This window comes from Oryza brachyantha, chromosome 10 (genome assembly GCF_000231095.2).
Source record: "Oryza brachyantha chromosome 10, ObraRS2, whole genome shotgun sequence".
Lineage (NCBI taxonomy): Eukaryota > Viridiplantae > Streptophyta > Magnoliopsida > Poales > Poaceae > Oryza > Oryza brachyantha.
The window spans coordinates 13,696,272-13,719,260 of NC_023172.2; the positions used below are offsets into that span (position 1 = coordinate 13,696,272).

At 48.3% G+C, this 22,989-nt stretch overlaps 5 protein-coding genes and 1 pseudogene across 5 annotated transcripts; 4 read left to right on the forward strand and 2 right to left on the reverse strand.

The window, feature by feature from the left end:
• Nucleotides 1–221: 221 nt before the first annotated feature.
• Nucleotides 222–2,970, forward strand: LOC102701204 (UPF0496 protein 4). Its single transcript, XM_006661890.3, has 2 exons — nucleotides 222–379; nucleotides 917–2,970. Exon 2 carries the CDS (start codon nucleotides 928–930, stop codon nucleotides 2,305–2,307), a length of 1,380 nt encoding a protein of 459 aa, XP_006661953.1. The 5' UTR covers nucleotides 222–379; nucleotides 917–927; the 3' UTR covers nucleotides 2,308–2,970.
• Nucleotides 2,971–3,500: 530 nt separating this feature from the next.
• Nucleotides 3,501–4,412, forward strand: LOC121055512 (annotated as a pseudogene).
• A 2,638-nt stretch (nucleotides 4,413–7,050) lies between these two features.
• LOC102714498 (cytochrome P450 89A2-like) lies at nucleotides 7,051–8,805 on the forward strand. The gene has a single exon (XM_040528331.1). It carries the CDS (start codon nucleotides 7,063–7,065, stop codon nucleotides 8,608–8,610), a length of 1,548 nt encoding a protein of 515 aa, XP_040384265.1. The 5' UTR covers nucleotides 7,051–7,062; the 3' UTR covers nucleotides 8,611–8,805.
• A 240-nt stretch (nucleotides 8,806–9,045) lies between these two features.
• On the reverse strand, nucleotides 9,046–10,813 carry LOC102701479 (cytochrome P450 89A2-like). Its single transcript, XM_040528391.1, has one exon. The coding sequence runs from the start codon at nucleotides 10,794–10,796 to the stop codon at nucleotides 9,261–9,263; it is 1,536 nt and encodes a 511-aa protein (XP_040384325.1). The 5' UTR covers nucleotides 10,797–10,813; the 3' UTR covers nucleotides 9,046–9,260.
• A 4,215-nt stretch (nucleotides 10,814–15,028) lies between these two features.
• Nucleotides 15,029–16,717, forward strand: LOC102714773 (cytochrome P450 89A2-like). Its single transcript, XM_040528183.1, has one exon. It carries the CDS (start codon nucleotides 15,059–15,061, stop codon nucleotides 16,595–16,597), a length of 1,539 nt encoding a protein of 512 aa, XP_040384117.1. The 5' UTR covers nucleotides 15,029–15,058; the 3' UTR covers nucleotides 16,598–16,717.
• Nucleotides 16,718–20,004: 3,287 nt separating this feature from the next.
• On the reverse strand, nucleotides 20,005–22,140 carry LOC102715055 (cytochrome P450 89A2-like). The gene has a single exon (XM_006662447.3). The coding sequence runs from the start codon at nucleotides 21,923–21,925 to the stop codon at nucleotides 20,354–20,356; it is 1,572 nt and encodes a 523-aa protein (XP_006662510.1). The 5' UTR covers nucleotides 21,926–22,140; the 3' UTR covers nucleotides 20,005–20,353.
• Between the last annotated feature and the right edge of the window lie 849 nt (nucleotides 22,141–22,989).

Consider the following 22,989-nt stretch of genomic DNA (forward strand, 5'->3'; position numbering starts at 1 on the left):
ATAATGGCACCCGTCGAAACAAACAAGGATTCGCCTTTAACTTTAATCACGCCGACAAACACCAGCCAGCCTGCCAGCTGGCTCCCACTCCCCGCGCAAAAAAAAAAATCCCAACGTGAAATTAAAAATATAATATAGTAAATAATCCGGGCCTAACGGACCGGCGCGGCCCAAACTCCAGCGTCTCGAACTTTCCACCGCTCCAATTAATTTCTTTTCCTTTTTTTTTTGGTTTTGATTTGTTCAATCCCCTTCGTCTCTGTCTCGCACCGAAGAAAGAGGAGGAAGACGAGCGAGCACGCTGCGTCCGCTGCCGCCACCACCCGACGACGATTGATCGAGCTCGAGCTGAGCCCGCGCGCGGATCCACCAAACCGAGGTGAGGGGATTCCGTCAACGCATCCCGATTTTTTTTTGCTCACTATGTGTTTGTTGGTTGGTTTTTGGGGGAGTGATTTTGAGCCATTTTTTGGGGGGATTTTGGTGGATCTGAGTTGAAGAGGCTGTTCTTGTCGATTCGTGGATTTACTGGTTTGGAGCGGTGGTATTTTATTATTCGGAAAGGAATTGCGGCTCTGATTGCCTTGATTGATTTTTGTTTTCGAGCATGATTTAGGGTTTGGTCACAATGCATGAAAATGGGTGACACCGTAAAAAGTTCGTCCTGTGTTGCAATCGGTAATTAGTGGGGGTGCGCTGAAACGAGCTGCGCGAAGCATCGATAGAGCTTTGTAGCTTTACTCTGAGCTTATCTGTCAGGTGAATCTTGGAAGGGGAGAGATTGTTGAGTAGTACTGTTTTGCACCATGTTTGATTCGATCCACAAGGTGTGGCGTGTGCTGTTGATTGGTGTGTTGCTTTGTTCATCATGTCCGCGTTGCGGAGTGCTAATCGGAGACTTCCGCTTTGATTGCAGGTGCAGTGGAGATGAGTCGCGCGCACGACGGCCCCAGATCGTTCTTCCCTGTGGGGAATCCCCTTCGAGTTATGTTTCCGGGGGGAGCACACCTATCTCGTAAGCTCCAAGCGTTGCTGACTTCATATGAGGACGCCTTGGCTCTGAGCTTGAGGAAGCTCAAGCCGGCGGCTGCCTCAGATGTCCTCACCTTGTCATGGATGAGGCTTGCGGTGGATTGCCTGTCAGAGCTGCATACCAACATAGGCACACTGATAACCGATCTTGAGCTGCCGGTCTCGGATTGGGATGACAAGTGGGTGGACATTTATCTCAACAGCAGTGTGAAGCTGCTGGATATTTGCATTGCGTTGAGCTCAGAGCTCTCTCGATTGGATAAGGGACAGTTGCTTTTGCAGTATGTCCTGCATTTGTTGGGCTCGGAGAGTGGCATGCCATCACAGGAACAGCTCAAGAGAGCTGAGCCATCGCTTAGGGAGTGGATGGAGCTGGTGGGCATAAGATGTCCAAGGCTTGTTGGCTGCTCGACAACCTTGCAGGAGCTTTCTGGGAACCTTTGTCTGATGAAGGTCAAGAATTCTGCTAAAGGCAAGGTGCTCATGAGAGCATTGTATGGAGCCGAGTCTGTGACAGTATTTATATGCAGTGTTTTTGTAGCTGTACTGTCTGGCAGCCCCAAGCCATTGGTGGAGTTGCACGTGCCTGAAAAATTTGGTTGGTCCCAAGCCTTCAATGATCTTCATGCTGCCATCAGTGAAGAACTCACAACACAATTATCTGGACGAAGTGTTGCAGCTGTGAAAGAGCTCGAAGAAGTTGAAGCTTGTGCCAAAAGGCTGCATGTATTGGCTAGTACTTCCCAGCTTGACAAAGATACCGCCAGCTTGCCTGATGCTGTTAGCCATACAAAGGAAGTGGTTATGACAGGCAGCGTTGCACTGGAAGGAGACTGTCAGGGTAGTCTTAAACTTGCTGATGACACTACCAGGGAGTGTGAAGTGGCAGTGTCAGAGACTACTGCAGAAGAAGATTCACAAGAAGCTGAAATGAAGAAGGATGCCAAGACTATGAGCTGTGAAAAGGAAGTGGCAATGGTTGAGAGAGTCACTTTCAGAGAGCACAAAGATAGTAAAATGAAGCAGGTGAATGGCAGCAGTGATGAGAGCGCCCTGGTTGTTCCTGAGAGAACCAGTGTCCAGGAGAGTAAGGAAGAATTGCTAAACTGCATATCCAGCATGTCGAAAAGTGCCGAGGGACTCCGTCTAGGATTGGATTCCTTGTCAAAGCGTGTAGGTGACTTCTTCCAGATCGTGCTTACTGGACGCGATGCGTTGCTCTGCAACCTCAGGATCTCGGACGCAACAAGCAAGGTCGCCGAGGTCAGTTCTTGATATGCTGTGTAAGGTTTTCTGCAGGGTAATGTTTGTGTAGCTAGTGTGGCGCAGCCCGGCAGCACAGCTTTGTGCATTGTGCTTCTGATCTGTGGCCCCTGTTCAGCCTCACAAAAACTAAGCCGGGGCCACATCTCAGAAGCACTGTGTATAATCCCGTTCTGCTAGTTGTGCCTGGTGCCGTGCAAATCTTCTATAGCCCGTAGCATGAGGCGCTGTGATTGTATCCTTCTGAGGTGTTCTATACAGACATCTGTTTACTTTTGGGAAGTAGAGTAGTGTTGTTGTAGCAGGTCATGCAAGTGTACAAAGGCGCTAGTGCAGTCAGTAGTAACTATAGGTAAGCTGGAGTGTGCTAGCAATGTACGAGTAGATGAATGTGTTATGCTAAGAGTAAATCATTATGTGCTCTCGATAACTATAACTGAACCTGTAGTCATCTTTTTGTTTACTTTTGGAAGTAGATACATAGTGTTGCTGTAGGCTTGTAGCAAGGTCATGCGAGTGTACTCTGTAGAGGCTTGGGGGTGCAGCAACTGTATGTAAGCTGGAGTGTGCTAGGCAATATAGTTTTGCAAAGAACAAGTCATATGGAGTATACTGAACTTGCAATGGTATAACCAACTCGTACTCGATCTGTCATTGACTCATTCTGATTGCTATCCTGCTTGACTTTCCTCCAACAAGTGAACCATGAAACGGCAATCATTTTCTGAGAAGAAGTCGTTCTCAGTACGTGCCAGGCAAGCACGTTTAGGACAGTTCTAATGGTATATTAATGATGATTTATATCTTTATTAAATAGCTTGTCACATAAGCAAAATGATAACATGGTAACGTAATTAATGAAGAAAGGAAAAAAACTTATAAATGGTTTACTCTAAAAAGCCAAATAACCACCCTAAAAAATGTGTTTTGCAATGAACAAATGATTGTGCGCTATAACTGAGCTTGCAAACCAAAAAGTATTCGTGTGTGATTCTGACTGCTTCTCTGCTTGACTTGCTTCCATTCCAACAAGTAAAGCATGAAACATATATTCTGAAAAAGTCGGCAAACCGAAGCCCACCCTTGGAGGCGTGAAGTCGGTTCCAGTACGTGCAAATTGTCGCTAAACCGAAGAAAACTTAGCTTCACTACCACTACAAAAGACTCGAGTTAAGCTCGACTGACGAAGAACACTAGAGGACGCCATGACGACCACGGACACACCATGGCAGCTGCTCCTCTTCGCGCTCGTCGTCCCGCTCGTCGTCGTCCTCGCGCGGCGTGGCGCTGGCAAGAAAAAGGGCGGCGCCCGCATCCCGCCTGGCCTCCTCGCCGTGCCGGTGCTCGGGAGCCTGCTCTGGCCGAGGCACTCGTCGGCCGACCAGCTTGAGCTCCTCCTCCGGCGCGTGATCGTACGGTACGGCCCCGTCGTGTCGCGGCGCGTCGGCTCCCGCCTGTGCGTCTTCGTGGCCGACCGCACGCGTCGCGCACGCCGTCCTGGTGGAGCGCGGCGCCGCGCTCGTCGACCGCCCGGAGGTCGCGCGCTCGTTCCTCGACGAGAGCGGCAACACCATCACGCGCTCCGGCTACGGGCCCGTGTGGCGCCTCCTCCGCCGCAACCTCGTCGCCGAGACGCTGCACCCGTCGCGCGTCCGCCTCTTCGCGCCGGAGAGCTGCTGGGTCCGCCGCGTGCTCGCTGGCAAGCTCGCGGCCGCGCGCCCGGAGGAGCCGCCCCGCGTGGTGGAGGCGTTCCGTTACGCCGTGTTCTGCCTCCCCGTGCTCATGTGCTTCGGCGAGCGGCTCGACGAGGCCGCGGTGCGCGCCATCGGCGGGCGTCGCGCGGCGTGACTTGGCTCACGTACCTCGCGAAGAAGACGAGCGTCTTCGCCTTCTTCCCGGCGGTCACCAAGCACCTCTTCCGCGGCCGCCTCCAGATGGGCCTCGCCCTGCGCCGGCGACAGACGGAGCTCTTCCTTCCCCTCATCAACGCCCGGCGAGCACGACAGAACCAAATCCAGCAGAAGGACACGTCGTTCGAACATTCGTACGTCGACACACTGTTCGACGTAAGGCTCCCTGACAAGGGAGGCAACGGCTTTGGAGCTATCAAAAAATAATTAGTGTGTTTTTATCGATTTAAAATCAAATACTAGAAAATAATCTATAATATAATATAAATCTTAAAATCAACATTGAAGTTAACTTTAAAATTTATTTTTTCTAGCGTCTTATAAGCTGAAGAATACATGACGAGGGTTTACAGCTAATTGTTTTGCTTACGCTGATTTATAAACCATAAATGCTTATTGGATAAAAAATATTTCGGGTGGAAAACTTTAGGGGTGATTGTTTGGCTTATTCAGTACAAAAATCAAATATATTTATAAATAGAAAATAATTTATAAATAAAATTTTTATATACATGTTCTTCGCGATCCAAGACTAAAAATAAACTACGATAAAAATCCTTAAATCTTTTTTAAATTTAAAGTTAAAAATTCATAATTTGGCTTATAAGTATAAGCAAAAGGGAAAAAATATGTGTTTTTAATGATTTAAAAATAAATGCTAAAAGGTTAACCATGATAAAAAAAATATATCTTAGAATCAACTTCAAAGCTAAAATTTAAATTATGAATTTTATATCTGCTCATAAGCTGAACAGTATACGTTGCGGTTCTACCGTTCTAGATCTATCCGTGTTCTAACGCCACATACCCAAAATCGCAGGAGTAAGGGTCTGTTGACCTTGGCCAGGTCGACTGGAGACCTGTCGACAGACCACATGTCGACAGGCAGCCTGTCGACATACCACATGTTGACAGCATGTTGATAGGCCCCGCCTGTCGACATACCACATGGTGACAAGGCCCTACTCTGCGCACCGACGCATGTCAGACTCTAGGACGTCGACAGGACCCCATATCGCCTAGCAACAATATGATACGTGACTAAAAATTTTATATTAAATAAAAAACTTTCGTGTCGCTCGCTATAAAGTTAAATTTAGTACTAAATTAAGCCAATATTTTATGATAGATAATTTACGATGCAATGCAACCAAACAGATCCTGTCCAGGTGATAAACCATAGTACAATTATATATTGATACAGGTTATGAATATCCTAATTATGTAGTTTTTTATAGTGACATGTAAGGTTGCCAAAGTAAATAAGTACCATTAGTTCTCAATAGATGTGAATTTAGCAAATATTAACGTTAAATCGAAACTACCAAATTGAATTTAAAACATTTTTTACCTTGCTATTAAGTTGTATGAACAATCCTAATAACGATTTATCCCTACTCCTCCCTCTATAAGCAAACTATGCTGAACAGGTAAATTAGGATTGCCAACAGCCTTTTCAGTATCTTCTAGTTTCTCTATAAGTAGACTACTAGAAGAAACTGAAAAGGCTTTTTGGCGATCCTAATTTACCTGTTAAGCATACTATGCTGGCTTGCTTCAAAGAGTGGAGCCTCTCCCATGGTACAGAAGGATTGAGGAGCGAAAGATCGTATGTTTGGCTGCGGTGTGAGCTCGTTGCTTTTATAGCGAGTGGCGCCGAAAGTTTTTTACTTAATATAAAATTTTTAGTCACGTATCGTATTGCCGCTAGGCGATATGGGGTCCTATCGACGTCACAAGTCTGACAAGTGTCGGTGTGCAGTGGGGGCCTGTCAACATGTGGTATGTCGACAGTGCCTGTCGATATGCGGTCTGTCGACAGGTCCCCAGTCGACCTGTCCAAGGTCGACAGACCCTTACTCCTGCGATTTTGGATACGTGGCGTCTAATCTTATGATTTTTCATTTTAAAAAATAATATTTTACAAAAAATTCCCGATCGATGTCCTGTTTGCTACAACAACCACGCAGTAGCACGAATTTAAATGGGCTTCACGAATCACGTTTTCATGAGTCTTTTTTACAGAATAATGGGCCCAATGTTTTCTGTGCCTGTTCGGACCAAATGGGCCGAACCCATGCCTTCATCTGCGTCTTCCCCTCCGCTCGTGTTCACTGGACATGTCACATGTCATGTTGAAGTGTACTGAACTACTGAAAAAAAAAACAAGGCGACATGATAGCGACGTTAGAAATAGTAATACGCAGATTTATATAAGAATAAACTCACGTATCAGTGACAATAATAACACCGTCGTAAGTTCGAAACGTCGCAGATCCAAAGTCATACACGTGTGGGCATGGACTGCTCAGTTGTTTCTGCCTGCGCTTTCAGACATCAAGATCAATGGTACTATATTCGTCCCTTAATAACTTTATTTTTCGTTTTTTCGTGTCTAACGTTTGACCATTCATCTTATTTAAAAAATTTATTAAAAAACTTAAAAAAATTAGTCTCACATAAAGTATTATTCATATTTTATTATCTAGAATAAAAATATTAATCACAAAAGGTTTTAAATAAGACAAAGAGTAAAAAACATTATATCAAAAAACTGAAAAATAATCTTATTTAGATTTTTTCTTAAACATCACGCAGTGCAGCATTGGCTTGTTCTCAGAATAGTTTGCATGATGACTAGGAAGACATGATGCATTTTATAAGGTCAATAATCACGAGAATCTGTCGTAGGATAACCTAGCCCACGCTGATCGATCGTACAGAATAATGCCAATTGCCACCGAATGTGATCCATCAGCGATGACGTCAACAGCCAAAAGAGAGAGCTTTGCTTCACTTGAAAGTAGTGAGGTCAGTTGACGAGGCGGAGCAGATCAGCGAAGGGCAAGAAGACGCCATGACCACGGATACCTCATGGCTCCTGCTGCTCGTCGCTCTCGTCGTCCCGCTCGTGGCTCTCCTCCGGCGGCGCGGTGGTGGTGGGAAGGGCGGCGGCGGCCGCGTACTCCCGCCAGGCCCGCTCGCCGTGCCTGTGCTGGGAAGCCTGCTCTGGCTGAGGCAGCCGCCGTCCGATCTGGAGCCGCTCCTCCGGCGCCTGGTCGCGCGGTACGGCCCCGTCGTGTCGCTGCGCGTCGGCTCCCGCCTGTCCATCTTCGTGGCCGACCGCCGCGTCGCGCACGCGGCGCTGGTGGAGCGCGGCGCCGCGCTCGCCGACCGCCCGGAGGTCGCGCGCTCGCTGCTCGGAGAGAGCGGCAACACCATCACGCAGTCTAGCTACGGGTCCGTGTGGCGCCTCCTCCGCCGCAACCTCGTCGCCGAGACGCTGCACCCGTCGCGCGTCCGTCTCTTCGCGCCCGCTCGCTCCTGGGTTCGCCGCGTGCTCGTCGAGAAGCTCGCGGTCGAGAGCTCAGGCGTGTTGGAGACGTTCCGGTACGCCATGTTCTGCCTCCTCGTCCTCATGTGCTTCGGCGAGAGGCTCGACGAGGTCGCGGTGCGCGCCGTCGGCGCCGCGCAGCGCGACTGGCTCATGTACGTCGCGAGGAAGACGAGCGTCTTCGCGTTCTACCCGATGATCACCAAGCACCTCTTCCGCGGGCGCCTCCAGATGGGCCTCGCCCTGCGTCGGCGGCAGAAGGAGCTCTTCCTACCTCTCATCAACGCCCGGCGAGCGCGCAAGAACAGAACCCAGCATGCCGGCGGTCCACCGGCACCGGACAAGGACACGACGTTCGAGCACTCGTACGTGGACACGCTGCTCGACATAAGGCTTCCCGACGACGCCGGCGACCGCGCGCTCACCGACGACGAGATGGTCAACCTCTGCTCCGAGTTCCTCAACGCTGGCACCGACACGACGTCCACCGCGCTGCAATGGATCATGGCCGAGCTGGTCAAGAACCCATCCATCCAGTCAAAGCTCTACGCGGAGATCGAGGCCACGATTAGCAACAACGGCGACGAGGTCACCGACATGGACACCCACAACATGCCGTACCTGAAGGCCGTCGTCCTCGAGGGTCTCCGGAGGCATCCGCCGGCCCACTTCGTGCTAGCGCACAAAGCGGCGGAGGACATGGAGGTCGGCGGGTACCTCATCCCCAAGGGCGCGACGGTGAACTTCATGGTGGCCGAGATGGGCAGGGACGAGAGGGAGTGGGAGAAGCCAATGGAGTTCATCCCGGAGCGGTTCCTTCCCGGCGGCGACGGCGAGGGCGTGGACGTGACCGGCAGCAAGGGGATCCGAATGATGCCGTTCGGCGCCGGGCGGCGGATCTGCGCCGGGCTCGGCGTCGCCTTGCTGCACCTGGAGTACTTCGTGGCGAACCTGGTCAAGGAGTTCGAGTGGAAGGAGGTGGCCGGCGACGAGGTGGACTTCGCCGAGAAGGGCGAGTTCACCACCGTCATGGCGAAGCCGCTCCGCGCTCAGCTAATTAAACGCGCTTAGCATTCTTTCTTTTTCTGACCATAAAAAGATGTCGTTTTATTAGCTTTTTATAGTAGTTACGGAGTATTAAAAGCGTAGTCTGTCCAAATTAATCTCCTGGGCCAAATTTGTTCATATGTGCTCATAAAACGGGCCCAATCCAATACGAGCTCGGCCCATCTAAATCCGTGCAAGCTGCTGCTTTTGCATACAGAAGAGACGCATAAAATAAATCTAGACATATATATATATAATATATATATATATATAAAATAACAAACCTAAAAAATCTTTTATAGTATAAAAGAGAGAATATATATTATTAGTTACTCTCTGTTTAATGTCCTTTTTCTAATGAGCCGATATGGGCTTCCCAATTTTATTGAAAACTAGAAATACTGCTTGCCTGTTGGTGCGTCATTGTTTATATATCTATATATTTTGTTCGTCTTTTTATCTTTGACGATCACTGGATCTTTTGACATTTGTATAATTTTGAGCGAGGAATTTAGAAAAAGCTGCTATATATTATTGTAATGATCAATCAGTTGTCTCTCCTAACCTAGTAACAACAGAAACTTTGTATTAATCTAATCACACCTAAATACCTAACTCTAAGTCACTAATACGACAATTAAATTGAAAAAAAAAACACACGCTCAGATAAATGTCTAACTCCTCCTGGGCACGAGGCGCGGACGCAGCGGCTTCGCCATGACGGTGGTGAACTCGCGCTTCTCGCCGAACTCCACCTCGAGGCCCTCCACCTCCTTCCACTCGAACTCCATCACCATGGATCCCACGAAGTACTCGAGGTGGAGCACGGCGATGTTGAGCCCGGCGCAGATCCTCCGCCCGACGCCGAACGGCATCATCTTGATCCCTTTGGTCCCGTGCATGTCCACGCCGGCGCCGTGGCCGCCGTCCAAGAACCGCTCCGGGATGAACTCCATTGGCTTCTCCCACTCCCTCTCGTCGCGCCCCATCTCGGCGACCATGAAGTTCACCGTCGCGCCCTTGGGGATGAGGTAGCCGCCGACGTCCATGTCCTCCGCCGCCTTGTGCGGCAGCACGAAGTGGCCCGGCGGGTGCTTGCGCAGGCCTTCCTTGATCACGGCGTTGAGGTACGGCAGCTTGTTGTCCTTGTCCCTCAAGCTCCGCTCCAGGAGCTCGTCGTCGTCGCCGCAGGTGGCGCTGATCTCGGCGTAGAGCTTCTCCTGGATGGCCGGGTTCTTGACCAGCTCGGCCATGATCCACTGCAGGCCGGTGGATGTGGTGTCGGTGCCGGCGTTGAGGAACTCGGAGCAGAGCGTGACGATCTCGTCGTCGGTGAGAGAGCGGTCGCCCTCCTCGGCGATCTTGACGTCGAGCAGCGTGTCCACGTACGAGTGCTGGAACGTGGCCTCCCTCGCCGGTGGCTGGCCCTGGCTCGCCATCCTCTTGTACTCTCGCCGCGCCTCGATCAGCGGCACGAATAGCTCCATCTGCCGCTGCCGTAGGGACCGCGCGAACTCGAGGCGGCCGCGGAAGAGGTGCTTCGTGATCGACGGGAAGAAGAAGAAGACGCTCATCCTTCTCGAGATGTAGAGCAGCCACGCGCGCTCGGCCTCCTCGATGGCGCGCACGGCGGGCTCGTCGAGGCGCTCGCCGAAGCACATGAGCACGAGCAGGCAGAACATGGTGTACTGGAACGCCTCCATGACGTTGGCCCCGTCGCCGCCGCCGGACAGCTTCTCCATGAGGACGCGGCGCACCCAGACGCGCGCCGGCGCGAACTGGTCGACGCGCGACTGCTGCAGCGTCTGCGACACGAGGTTGCGGCGGAGGAGGCGCCACATGGCGCCGTAGTCGGCGCGCGTGATGATGTTGTCGCTGACGCCGAGGAGCGTGTTGGTGGCGGCCTGCGGCCGGTCGGCCAGCCTGGTGCCGGCGGCGATGAGCGCCGCGTGCGCCAGGTGCCGGTCCGCCACGAAGATGGACAGCCTCGACCCGATCCGCAGCGTCACCACGGGGCCGTACTTCTTGAACATCTGCAGCAGGAGAGGCTCCACGTCGGCCGCCGAGTGCTTCAGCCACAGCAGGTTGCCGAAAAGCGGCACGGCCGGCGGGCCTGGCGGGAGGCGGCGCCGCCTCCTGGACGCGGCATTGCGGAGCAGGACGGCGAGAGGAAGGAGGGCGGCGGCGGCGAGGACGATCCAGGTCGCCATCGTGTATTGCCACGAGATTTTTCGAGTGTCGGATACAGAGGGAACGGTGCAACTCTTTTTATAGGAGTAATCGGACGACGTACGGGACACAGTCCGGGTTGAAACCAACTCGATCTATTGTACAGTCCGTGCGTGAGTGGGCCGTCGGCGTCGTCGTCCGCGTTGCCCCCGACTAGGCCACGTCCGTGTCGCTGCGCGCGCCTGGTCGTGCGTGTCATGGACTCGTGGGTGAGTGGGCCGCGCCCGGGCGGAGGAGTCCTCGTCCGCATCGCCTAGCACAAATTTTGAAGGGATAATTTCGTTGTTGTATGCGTTTCGATCTCTAATATTAATTTTACTATTTTTTTAGGTTTTTATTTGTACCCTTTTTTTTAACTCAACCTATAGGCTGTCCTTCTTAAGTTAGTCATTAAAGTACAATTTTACTCTTTGTCAGAAATTTTATCTTTATCATTGTATTTTTAACGGTGCTTCCGTTGATGTATATATGTTGATGTAATTTAGAACGGAGGGTAAAACCGTAAATGATAAAAATACAAGAGTAAAAATAAAATTTTCAACAAAGGATAAAAGGTATTTTTATCGCTGACTTAGAGATTTGATTCAGTCCAACCAAAAGTATCTCGAGGTACTGGTACCTCGTGGTACCAAATCGTTTCTGATTGTTGAACCTAGGAGTGCACATCCTACTCAGCTAGATCCAATGGTAAGAAATGATTTGGTACTTTTGTTGGACCGAAACAAATCTTGCTGACTTAACACCGTTAGTACTCTCCATCTAAAAAGGGGTAGACTTTTGATTGAGTTAAAAAAACAATGGTAAAAATAAAAACCCTAAAAAAAGAGGTAAAATCAATATTAGAGATTAAAATAAAGATAAAAACGAAATTATCCTAATTTTAAAAGGTTAAAAAAGAGGGATTAAACCCTTGGTCCAGACCACGCGTGAGCCGCCGCCGCCGCCGGTGCCACCAGCACCAACCACCACGGCGGCGGCCTTGCTGCATTATCAGAAGCAGCAGCTCAAGGCGGCGGCGATGCAGCAGCCGCAGCCCTGAGTCCCGGTGTACCACCACCGGCAGCAGCAACGGCGGCGGTTGTATAAGGCGCCCGTCATCTGCTAGCGCAACACTAGCGAGTGGGCCATACGTGAAACCCGTGCCATCCGTGTCGCCCATGTGGGTCGCACGCCATCATTCGCCTCGCCCGAGTGGGCCACGCGTGAACGCAGGGCTAGCCTCGTCTGAGCGGGCCTATGTGCCATCGTTCCCGAGCGTATGGTTTAGTTGATTTTAGAGTTGATTTTATCTAGCTACATGTTGGCCAGAAACTCAAGGTGATGTATAGCTCATTGTAGTGGGTCGATCTAAACTCCTGCCAAGTTATTAATTCACTTTTAGTGATATATCTCTCAAGTGTGATGCCAATACCACACTAATCAATCTATCTTAACATATATCTCTAAAGTATGCATACAACATATTGACATATTTTTTATAGTGATTTTGTACATATACTCCCGTTGTTTCTTTGACGTCGTTTACTTCTAGTTCTATACCTACACTACATCTGTCCCATAATAACTTTATTTTTCGTTTTTCCGTGTCCAGCGTTTAACCATTCGTCTTATTTAAAAAACTTTAAAAATTTAAAAATTTAGTCACGCATAAAGTATTATTCATATTTTATCATCTAGTAAGAATAAGAATAAAAATATTAATTACAAAAAATTTCAAATAAGATGAAGAGTTAAAACATTGTATCAAAAAACTGAAAAACAATCTTATTTCGGGACAAAGGTAGGATATAAATTTTAAGCATGAGTTATAGTTTTTCATATGTGGATAAAAAATTTAAATAAGACGAGCGTAAAAAGTAAATCCAAATCTATCTAGTCTAGTTATAAAATGGAGTAGGGTTTCTGCATAGATTTTCGTCCGTCGTCTCGGTGGGCCGCCAGGCCGCACGCGCTGAGTGGGCCGTGCTGTTCGCGTGCAAGATCTGTGTCCCTATTGGGCCGTTTGCCCAAGCCACGCACTGGCTGCAGGCCTGCATCGGCCTCCTCGCGCTGCTGGCGGCTGAGACAGACTAATTTTCTTTGAGAAATTTGGTTATTTGGGATTACAAAACATTGCGTTTCGCTAAAACATGAACTTAGTAAAAACAGGACTCCGGACATAGGATACTTGATTTCATTACCATTTTATGTATGCTGTATATTTTCTCATCTATTTTTACTGTATTTGAAACCTGAAAAGACGTCTTTACCCTTCTAATCCCGGAAAACTATGAGGATAAATTTAAGAAAATTTTGAAGATAGATTACACTAAAGATATTACTACACGGACATGCAATTTTAAATATGACTCATATATTATTATTCAGAGTTTAATTTGTTATTTTTGTTATAAATAATATAAGTCATATTTAAACAAGTGTATTTATGGAGTGACTTATATCGTACGCCGTTCACTTTTTAATTAACGTTATTGACTTTTATATCTACATTTGAGTATTTGACTTATTAAAAAATTATAATTATTTTGTTATGACTTGGTTTATTAATAAAGTATTTAAAGTTTGATTTATTATTTTATATATTTGCACAAAAATTTTAAATAAGACTAAAATGTCATATGTAATAAATAAAAAAACAAAATAAGTATTAATCTATTTTTACAATTTTTAAAACTATAATCGCTCGTTCATCACCCCTGACATTGACCCTGTCCTAAAATCAGAAGAGTCGCGACGGTGGTATAATAATAAACAGGATAGAGATTTATTAAGGCTAAACGCCCACCTAATCACGCGCTAGTAGAGCAAGCTCAATAGTATAGTCAACTGCTAGCTTCAATTTATCTATAGTCAATCTAATAGCTAACTCATATAATAGTTACCTATAAAAATCTCCCATGTCATGTACATATTTTGTCTTAGAGCCTGTGTGCAGCTGGCTACAAATTAGCAGCTCACCTCTCTTCTCTCTCATTTATCTCTTTAAAATATGCTTATAGCTGGCTTAGAGCAACTCCAACAGCTCCCCATCCTAACTTGTCATTTCTGTTTTTTTGGCAAACTGTAAAAAACTGTCTCTAACAGTTTATCATCTGGGTTTCTAAATTTTAGCAATTTGCCATAATCTCTCGTTTGCGCGTATATATGGGAGTCCAGATTTCACTTGGCATCCAGGAAACTAGACGCTGGGTTTCTCTCGCGCCTCCACCTGGAAAATTCACGTGCGAAAGTTTTTGTTTACATAGGAGTCCCGGCGTCAACCACTGCCATCCGGAGGTGCTGCCCACTACCCGAGCCGCCGCCGACCGGCGTTCCACCGCCGCCGCCCGGTGTCCCACCGCTGCCAAGGCCCGTTCCCGTGCTCCGCGACCTGTTCCCGACCGCCGTCGTCCAGTGTTGTGGCCCCGCGCCCGCTCGCCCGTCACGTGGCACCGTGCGCCTGCGGTCGTCGCCGGCGTCCCCTCCCCCCGCTGCGTGCCTCGGCGCCGCCGGTGCCGAGCGACGCGGCAGCATCGCCCTCGCGCGCCCGGCACTGTATGCCCGTCTCCTGGTGCAGCGCCCCGGCGCCTCGCCCCGCCTCGTGCGCTTCACCCCGCAGCACGGCCTCCGGCGAGCGTTTCCTGAAAAATGACGAGTACAACAGGTTCATAGTTAATCCTGAAAACCGAAATGCTTAATTGATTATATGAAGTGTTGCTTGTGCTAATTGATCTTGTGTTGCTTCTGAGACTGCTCCGTTCTTCTTTTGGATGAGTGATGCAGTTGGCCTAAGGCAGGTGTGACTTTGTAAGCAGCAAGCACCGACTCCGACTTGAATTAGCAAGAGTAGTGCGGCACGGCGCCGGACGTCGCGAGCGGTTGGCGCGACGCGGGACGGCGACGCCGCGGGTTGCTGGATGCGATCTCCCTCTCGTCTCATGTCAACTTGCAACGATTTTGAGTATTGATTTTGTTTTTGGTAAGTGTAATATCCCTAACTGTTAGAGATGAAACAAATTTTTCTTTATCATATTATTTATAAACTTACTAAAACATAGGATTTGAGAAACGAAAATTGGTTATTTATAAACTTACTAAAACATAGGATTTGAGAAACGAAAATTGGGTAACCGTTGGAGTTTTGTTGGAGTTTTATAGCCTTCTATTCCACCTGCTCGTACTAATCACGCCACGTGTTAACTATAAAAATGGTATACCACACAACAGTTCGCAGGCGAACGCGAAGCGCACTCGCACTCGAGCCATGGACACGTGGCCCCTTCTCCTCGCCGCAATCCCCTTCGTCTGGTTCGTCCTCATCGGCGGACGCCGTGGCGGCGGCAAGAGCGGCGCACGGCGGGGCCGCCTCCCACCGGGTCCTCCGGCCGTGCCTTTGCTCGGCAGCACGGTGTGGCTGACCAATTCGTTGGCCGACGCGGAGCCCCTCCTCCAGCGCCTGATCGCGCGGCACGGGCCGGTCGTCTCCCTGCGCGCCGCGTCCCGCCTGATGATCTTCGTCGCCGACCGCCGCCTCGCGCACGCGGCGCTCGTCGAGAGGGGGCCGTCCCTGGCCGACCGTCCGGGCCTCGCGTCGGCCAGGCTCCTCGGCGACAGCGACAACCTCATCTCGCGCGCCAGCTACGGGCCCGTGTGGCGCCTCCTGCGGCGCAACCTCGTCGCCGAGACGCTGCACCCGTCGCGCGTCCGCCTCTTCGCGCCGGCGCGTGCGTGGGTGCGCCGCGTGCTCGTCGACAAGCTGCGGGGGCACGGCGACGAGGCGCCGCGTGCCGTCGTGGAGACGTTCCAGTACGCCATGTTCTGCCTCCTGGTGCTCATGTGCTTCGGCGAGCGGCTCGACGAGCCCGCCGTGCGCGCGATCGCCGCGGCGCAGCGGGACTCGCTGCTCTACATGTCGAGCAAGATGCCCGTCTTCGCCTTCTTCCCGGCGATCACCAAGCACGTCTTCCGCGGACGTCTGAAGAAGGCGCACGCCCTCCGGCAGCGGCAGAAGGATCTGTTCGTGCCACTGATCAACTCGCGGCGGGAGTACAAAAAACATGGCGGCGAGCCGAGGAAGGAGTCCACGTTCGAGCACTCGTACGCGGACACGCTGCTCGACATCAAGCTCCCCGAGGACGGCAACCGCGCGCTCACCGACGACGAAATGGTGAACCTCTGCTCCGAGTTCCTCAACGCCGGCACCGACACGACGTCCACCGCGCTGCAGTGGATCATGGCCGAGCTGGTGAAGAACCCATCCATCCAGTCAAAGCTCTACGAGGAGATCAAGTCCAAGACCGGCGACGGCCAGCGCGAGGTCTCCGAGGAGGACGTCCACGGCATGCCGTACCTGAAGGTGGTGGTCCTGGAAGGCCTCCGGAAGCACCCGCCGGGGCACATGGTGCTGCCTCACAAGGCGGCGGAGGACATGGAGATCGGTGGGTACCTCATCCCCAAGGGCGCGACGGTGAACTTCATGGTGGCCGAGATGGGCAGGGACGAGAAGGAGTGGGAGAAGCCAATGGAGTTCATCCCTGAGCGGTTCCTCCCCGGCGGCGACGGCGAGGGTGTCGACGTTACAGGCACTAGAGAAATCCGGATGATGCCATTCGGTGTCGGGCGAAGGATTTGCGCGGGGCTCGGCATCGCCATGCTGCACCTAGAGTACTTCGTTGCCAACATGGTGAGCGAGTTCGAGTGGAAGGAGGTTGCCGGCGACGAGGTGGACTTCGCCGAGAAGGTGGAGTTCACCACCGTCATGAAGAAGCCTCTGCGCGCTCGTCTTGTGCCTAGAAGAACCTAATCTAGATCACCATTGATTACCATCTTAGTACTTCTACTAGACAGTAGGTCAGTGGTACTGCAGTATTAGTAGTACAATAACCAGTGCTCGGAATAAGTAATATACGAGTATTTTTTTCTATTCTTAAGTAGTTACTACGAGGTACCACTGTTTCCTATATAAAATTTGGTATTTTTAATATGGTATCAAATTTTATATAGAAAAACAGTGGTATCTTATTGTACCTTTTTAGAAACGATAAAATTACTCATAATATACTGGTATGAGATTTTTTGTAACTCGAGGGAATATCGTCTTGTTTTTTTAATGTGTTTTTGTTTTTGCTTTTTTTGCTTGTGGCTGAGGTTGACGAATATAGATTCTCTACTATGTTAGAGAATGTATAGGTCTGGAATTGTGCCAATGTATACGTGAGATAGTAGCAACGAAAAGAAAAAAAAAATTATACAGGTTCTGTCCTCATCAGTTAATAGTCTTGCTCTTATCGGCCAAAGCATATTTTGCTCTACTCGATTGGACTATTCTATAGCAATATGTTGATGATGTTGTATATAATTGATCTTGGCGACTGCTCTCATGCAATTTTGGTGTGATGTGGCCTGTGTATCTCATTGTCTCTCAGTGCTTGTTGGTTTGGATTTACTTCTATTTGCCACGTCTATTTCCTCCCTTCGGGTGAGGGGTGTCTTATATTTTGCCCACGGTTGTCACCTCTTGTGCCAATTAGAACTAATGTAGGAATTGAGTAGGATATGTAATATGTTTTTTATTGGTTATTACTTCTTACCCGATGGAGACTTCTTTACGTATATGATTAGTTATATAGTACTTCCATCAAGGCAAGTATACGTCTATGTAGTATGTCATACACACATGCCACCTAAATAGTTATATATTAATATAAGATATATAACTACATATTATGTATGTTCCAATTGTGTCTATATTAGTCTTATTTTAATTTGTTTATTTGTTACATTTTGTAGAAGTCAAATTTAAACGTGTATATTTATGAAGTGATATATCTTATACCAATCCCATCTTGCTAAATTTTTATATAGTTATTTATGTAAAAAGTAAGAAACAAGTGGATGTTCTCTCAAGAGATAAAAACGCTTCCCACATAGATGCCTCTTGATTGGTTTCGTATCTATTACTATCGTTTCAGGTTATAAAAATTTATATATTTATATAGATTCCGTGCTCTGATTCTGAAATTCGTTTTAGCTCCGTGCTCTCATTCTGAAATTCTGAACACCAGTGTTCTGAAAAACCAATTGTTAAAAAAAAATTGGGACGAAACAATCAAACAATATCTTCTCTATCTTTAGCTGGTGTTGATCCACAATGTGGAGTGATCGATCGCTTGCTTGCCGTGGTGGATGCAACTTGGAAGCCTCACGATCATCCATAAATTCTGTCGGATTGAAACGAAGCTGTTCGACACGGATGTGCATGCACAGCAGCTCAGAAAGCATGAGGCCGGCAGGAAGGAACCGTTGGCTGCTCATACAGCGTGAGGAAGATGACAGGTCCAAGGGGACGAAGACGACATTAGTACGATTGTACGAATTTAAGTACAGTAATTATGTTACAGAAGTGGGTTTTTAAACATTGTAGCGCATGTGCGCACGTTTCATGCATACTAGCTTTCAGTATGAAAAAGAAAAAGGAAATCTGATAAGATAGTCGATATGGATTATTGTGCAAAGCTTGCAAAAATAAAAATCTGGAGGGGATTTTGGAAGATTTCTGGATTTGTCCGCGTGTTATTTTTGGATTTTTTTTAAGAGCTTCATTAGTCCACGACACCAACTCAGACACAGCTGATGACGACGGATAATGTGTATACTCATCAGGAACATTCTCGCATGCATGCCAAAGCGAGAAAGCACACGGAAGACGAAAGCAACTTCAATTTTTATAATAAGTATATATAAATACAAACTGGTGTATCATGGTGAATATTTGTGGAGTTTCAATTGAAAGTTTGAAATTTAAGTTGATTATAGTTACAGGAATTTATGCTGAAGACTTACGAATTTTACAGTGTTTTTTAAACCCATGGTGTAATTGGTGCAAACTTACAGTTTTAGCATTTTAAACTTACACTGTAATTACTATAATTTTCTGTTCCAATTAGGCCTACTATACTCAATTGTTTTTTTTGAGAACATATACTCAATTGTTGTGTTGATGACATGGGAGCACAGCTAGCCTGCGACATCAGCAGTAAATTAACAACACTTTTGCTACTGATGAAACGTTTAAATTTTTGTTTTTCAATCAAACATACACGCAATGCATACGGGGTCGAGGGAAGGATGTGTATGAGATTTTTGACTTGCATGGATACCTTCAAATTACAACAATTTTTTTATTTTTAAGTAAGTACTATGAGATATCACTATTTTTATGTAATTTGGTACCTCTTGGTATTTTAGATACGAGAAGATGTGTTTTTTTACCATCCTTGAAAAGTATCTCAAGGTATCAAGAATTTTAGTATAAATTTTTGGTACCTTAAAATACTACACTTTTTACACTAAAAAGGGTGGTATATTGAGGTACTTTTTCAAAGATAGTAGAATGTACTCCCATCCTTTCTTTTGTACCTCGAGATACTGGTATCTCGAAGTACCAAATCGTTTCTCACTATTGGATCTAGCTAAGTAGGATGTGCACTATTGTAGCCAACGATTAGAAATGATTTGATATCGCGAGGTACAAAAGAAAGGATGAGAGTAAAACTCTGGTAAAAAAGCTCCTAGAAGATACCAAATTTTGGGCTTTTATACTATCCTTAAAAAATACCTCAAGATACCTTATTTTTTAGTGTAAAAAGTGTGGTAAGGATGTTAAAAAAGTTTACAATTTTGAGCTTTTTTACCATATTTAAAAAAGTACCTCAAAATATCACACTTTTTAATGTAAAATGGATGATAGCTTGAGATACGAAAATTTTGTACTAAAAATCTTGATACCTTGAGGTACTTTTGAAGAAAGGAAAAAAAGCCCCCAAACTTTACATAGAAAATAGTGGTACCTCCTAGTATCTACTTAGGGATAGAAAAAATACTCTTCAAATTATCATCCAATAAAAATGACCGGATTTGATTGATGAAACTAAAACTTTGAAACATTTGATGACCCAATTAACATGTAATATTATTGAGCGATAAACCTAGCGACGAAGCACACGCCTAGACCCGATGTGAACACTGAACACTAGGCCTGGGCATTCGGTCTTCGGTTCAGTCTCGGTCTCGGTCTTCGGTCTTCAGAGAAAATTCGGTCTTTCAGAACTCGGGCCCGATCGGTCTTGAAAAAAAACACTAAGACCGAGAAATTCGGTCTCGGTCCTGACCGAAGTGCCCGAAATTTCAGTGAAGTTCAAAAATCACAGGAAATTTTATTGCGTAGTTCCATATTCCACAACACAATTCATAGTTAACTAATTCATAGAAGTACATAATAGAGTCTCAAGTCACAAATACCAAAGTACAATCATAAATTCAACCATAGTGTAACCAAGGACAAGGAGACAGTACACTAAAACAAGATAAATTCGGTCTTTTCGTGTATTTTGGGTACCCGAGCCCTATACCCGAAGATCGGATCAGATTTATCAGTCTTTCACCTCGTCCACCTGAGACCGGGACCGAATTTCTCGGTCTCGGTCTCGATCTTTTTGGTTCGGTCTCTCGGTCTCGGTCTTTTTGTGCCCAGGACTACTGAACACGTCTCACGTCCATATTATCCAAAGTGGGTCCTCCTCGGCACGAGGCGCGCGCGGAGAGGCTTCGCCATGACGGTGGTGAACTCCCGCTTCTCGGTGAAGTCCACCTCGTCGCCGGCCACCTCCTTCCACTTGAACTCCCTCACCATGACGGCCACGAAGTACTCGAGGTGAAGCATGGCCATGTTGAGCCCGGGGCAGATTCTCCGCCCGGCGCCGAAGGGCATCATGCGGATCGCCTTGCTGCCCGTCACGTCCACTTCCTCGCCGTCGCCGCCGGCCAGGAAGCGCTCCGGGATGAACTCCATCGGCTTCTCCCATTCTTCCTCGTCTCTCCCCATCTCGGCCACCATGAAGTTCACCGTCGCGCCCTTGGGGATGAGGTAGCCGCCGACCTCCATGTCCTCCGCCGCCCTGTGTGGCACCAACATGTGCCCCGGTGGGTGCTTCCGGAGGCCTTCCAGAACCACTGCCTTCAGGTACGGCATGCCATGGATGTCCTCCTCGGAGACCTCGCCGCCGTCACCTGTCTTGGACTTGATCTCCTCGTACAGCTTTGACTGGATGGATGGGTTCTTCACCAGCTCGGCCATGATCCACTGCAGCGCGGTGGACGTCGTGTCGGTGCCGGCGTTGAGGAACTCGGAGCAGAGGTTCACCATTTCGTCGTCGGTGAGCGCGCGGTTGCCGTCCTCGGGGAGCTTGATGTCGAGCAGCGTGTCCACGTACGAGTGCTCGAACGTGGACTCCTTCCTCGGCTCGCCGCACTGTTTCTTGTACTCCCGCCGCGAGTTGATCAGTGGCAAGAACAGTTCCTTCAGCCGCCATTGGAGGGCATGCATTCTCTGGAGACGCCCGCGGAAGAGATGCTTGGTGACCGCCGGGAAGAAGGCGAAGACGGCCATGTTGCTCGACGTGTAGAGGACCAAGTCACGCTCCGCAGCGGTGAGCGCGCGCACCGTGGCCTCGTCGAGCCGCTCGCCGAAGCACATGAGCAGGAAGAGGCAGAACACCGCGTAGTGGAACGCCTCCACGACGTCACTTGGCGCTGCCCCGTCGCCGTGCTCGTGCTCCCGGAGCTTGTCGACGAGCACTCGGCGCGTCCACGCGCGCGCTGGCGCGAACAGGCGGAAGCGCGACGAGTGCAGCATCTCGGAGACGAGGTTGCGGCGGAGGAGGCGCCACACGGGCCCGTAGCTGGTGGTCGTGATGAGCTTGTCGCTGCAGTCACCTAGCCCTACGCCGAGATGCCTGGCTGACTCCACGGCGGGGCGATCGGCCAGGGACACGCCGCGCTCGACGAGTGCCGCGTGCGCGAGGCGGCGGTCGGCGACGATGACGAGCAGCTGGGAGGCGAAGCGAAGGGAGATGATGGGGCCGTGCCGCGCCACCAGGCGCTGGAAGAGGGTCACAGGGTCGTGCAGCGAGCTGGTCAGCCACACCGTGCTGCCGAGCAGCGGCACGGCCGGAGGACCCGGCGGCAGGCGGCCGCGTTCCTGGTCGTCAATGCCGCCGCGGAAGAGGATTAGCCGGAGGAAGGGGGTCAGGACGACGACTATTGCAGCGAAGAACAGGTGCCACGCTTCCATGGCGAGCGCTTCGTGATCTGCTCGCTCTCTGTTGCTCGAGCTAGGAGGTGATGAGCTCTACCGCTGCGTGCCGGCGTCGTTTTATAGTTGACATGTGGCGTAATTAACATGTTATTAGGGGTCTTGAACTGTTTGTTTACGCTTAAAAATGATCGTATGCATCTGTTTATACAAAGTTTATGTGATCATACCATATCAGTGTCGCGATCTCGATTCGGAGGATACGAGCGAAGGGTTCATGGAAGTGCACTACTGTTTTATACTTTTATATGCTATTCCCTCCATTTTATAATATAAAATTTTTTAACATTGTCTAGATTTATATAAATATTAATAAATATAGATATATATTATAAATTATATATATTCGTTAATTGATAAATTTAGACAAGTTTAAAAAGTTTTACAATATGAAATAATATGAAACGGAAGTAGTACACTGCTATGTCAGGTTGTTTGTGGAGTTGTCTCCTTAATGATTTTCATCGATTGTTTTCTAGCCGAGAATCTCTACGACAGATTTTTTTTTTAGTGGTAGGTTTATAACTCCCTGACTTGTATATATCCGTTAGAACTTATTGTAATGAAATCATATGCTCAAAATTTCGGTTCATTATTTGTATTATGAATAGGGATGGTGCCTGTGTCAGACCCTCGTTTTGAGAACCGAGAATCTCATGTGTTTTCCTGTATCAATGCCTCTATAGATTAGATTACTATATCATACATATAAGTATTTTTTTCATCCTTAAAGAGCTACGTAAGATAGTACTATTTTTTATGTAAAATTTGATATCTTCTAGTATCTAAGTTACCGAGAGATATTAAATTTTACATAAAAATAAAGATACCTCTTGGTACATTCTCAAGAATGATAAAATTGCTCTTATTTTTTAATGTTGTTAGTAGATTGTACTCCCCGTCCGATCTCCATCGAAAAGTTTGAATGCAAACACAAACAAAAACGATTTTGCTGCTAACTGGCTATTTAATTGGGTCATTGTGTGCGCCGGTTTATTGGATCTGAAAAATTAGGCTGGATTTTTCTATTTCGTCTGGGCCAT